The 2,533-nt window shown below is 47.3% G+C and overlaps 1 protein-coding gene across 1 annotated transcript in view; it reads left to right on the forward strand.

Moving 5' to 3' along the window:
- Positions 1-2,533, forward strand: part of MUC17 (mucin 17, cell surface associated) — a 45,138-nt gene that overhangs the window by 14,703 nt on the left and 27,902 nt on the right. The window contains exon 4 of the mRNA XM_011960045.1: positions 362-395. Coding sequence (XP_011815435.1) covers positions 362-395 — 34 coding nt within the window. The remainder of the gene's footprint in view (positions 1-361; positions 396-2,533) is intronic.

Consider the following 2,533-nt stretch of genomic DNA (forward strand, 5'->3'; position numbering starts at 1 on the left):
TACCCAAGTCACTTCATCTCCTAGAACTCCTGAAGTCACTACCATGCCAAACTCAACCCCTAGTGTACGAAGCACTCCATTAACAACAATTTCTGTCAGCACCACAAATGTGACCAGTTCGGAGGGGAGCATCCTTTCAACACTTTCTGTCAACAACAGCACACTTGTGACCACTTCTATCCAAGTCAGTTCAACTCCTATAATTCCTGAAGGTACAAGTATGTCAATCGCTACTCCTAGTAAAGGAAACAGTCCATTAACAACTATTCCTGTCAGCACCACACATGTGAGTACTTCTGAGGACAGCACCCTTTCAACAAATGCTGTTGACATCAGCACAACTGTGACCACTTCTATCCAGGAAAGTTCACCTCCTACAACTCCTCAAGCTACTAGTATGCCAATCTCGATTCTTAGTGAAGGAAGCACTCCATTAATAATTATGCCTGTCAGCACCACATCAGTGACCATTTCTGATCCTAGCACACCTTCAACACCTTCCGTTGACACCAGCACACCTGTGACCACTTCTATCCAAGTCAATTCATCTCCTACAACTCATGAAGTCACCACCATGCCAATCCTGACTCCTACTGAAGGAAGCACTCCATTAACAACCATTCCTGTCAGCAACACACGTGTGACCAGTTCTGAGGGCAGAACCCTTTCAACACCTTCCGTTGACACCAGCACACCTGTGACCACTTCTATCCAAGTCAATTCATCTCCTACAATTCATGAAGTCACCACCATGCTAATCTCAACTCCTAGTGTACGAACCACTCCATTAACAACTAGTTCTGGCAGCACCTTGCCTGTGACCACTTCTGAGGGTGGCACCCCTTCAACACCTTCTGTTGACACCAACACACCTGTGACCACTTCTATCCAAGTCAGTTCATCTCCTACAACTCCTGAAGGTACCAGTATGCCAATCTCGACTCCTAGTGAAGGAAGCACTCCATTGCCAATTATGCCTGTCAGCACCACATTGGTGTCTATTTCTGATCCTAGCACACCTTCAACACCTCCTGCTGACACCACCACACCTGTGACCACTTCCACCCAAGTCAGTTCATCTCCTACAACTCCTGAAGGTACCATTTTGCCAATCTTGACTCCTGGTGAAGGAAGCACTCCATTAACAACTTTTCCTGTCAGCACCACACGTGTGACCACTTCTGAGGGCAGCACCCTTTCAACAACTTCCGTTGACACCAGCACACCTGTGATCACTTCTACCCAACTCAATTCATCTCCTACAACTCCTGAAGTCACCACCATGCCAAACTCAACTCCTAGTGAAGGAAGCACTCCATTAACAACTATTCCTGTCAGCACCACACAAGTGACCAGTTCTGAGGGCAGCACCCATTCAACACCTTCTGTTGACATCAGCACACCTGTGACCACTTCTACCCAAGTCAGTTCATCTCCTACAACTCCTGAACATACCAGTATGCCAATCTCCAGTTCTAGTGAAGGAAGCACTCCATTAACAACTAGTTCTTTCAGCAACACACATGTGACAAGTTCTGAGGGCAGCACCCCTTCAACAACTTCTGTTGACACCAGCACACCTGTGACCATTTCTACCCAACTCAGTTCATCTCCTACAACTCCTGAAGTCACCACCATGCCAATCTCAACTCCTAGTGAAGGAAGCACTCCATTAATAACTCTTCCTCTCAGCACCACACGTGTGACCAGTTCTGAGGGTAACGCCCTTTCAACACCTTCTGTTGACACTAGCACACGTGTGACCACTTCTACCCAAGTCAGTTCATCTCCTACAACTCCTGAAGTCACCACCATGCCAATCTTGACTACTAGTGAAGGAAGCACTCCATTAACAACCATTCCTGTCAGCACCACACGTGTGACCAGTTCTGAGCGCAGAACCCTTTCAACACCTTCTGTTGACACCAGCACACCTGTGACCACTTCTACCGAAGTCAGTTCATCTCCTAAAACTCCAGAAGTTACCACCATGCCAATCTCTACTCCTAGTAGAGGAAGCAGTCCATTAACAACTATTCCGGTCAGCACCACACGTGTGATCAGTTCTGGGGGTAGCACTCTTTCAACACCTTCTGTTGACACCAGCACACCTGTGAAAACTTCTATCCATATCACTTCATCTACTACAACTCCTGAAGGTACCAGTATTCCAACCTCGGCTCCTAGTGACGGAAGCACTCAATTAACAACTATTCCTGTCAGCACCACACGTGTGACAAGTTCTCAGGGAAACACCCTTTCAACACCTTCTGTTGACACCAGCACACCTGTGACCACTTCTACCCATGTCAGTTCATCTCCTACAACTTCTGAAGTCACCACCATGCCAAACTCAACTCCTAGTGAAGGAAGCACTCCATTAACAGCTATTCCTGTCACCACCACACATGTGACCAGTTCTGAGGGCAGAACCCTTTCAACACCTTCTGTTGACACCAGCACACCTGTGACCACTTCTACCCAAGTCAGTTCATCTCCTAAAACTCCTGAAGTCACCACCATGCCAATCTCT

The sequence above is a fragment of the Colobus angolensis genome, unplaced genomic scaffold (genome assembly GCF_000951035.1).
Source record: "Colobus angolensis palliatus isolate OR3802 unplaced genomic scaffold, Cang.pa_1.0 Scaffold500, whole genome shotgun sequence".
Taxonomy (NCBI): Eukaryota; Metazoa; Chordata; class Mammalia; order Primates; family Cercopithecidae; genus Colobus; species Colobus angolensis.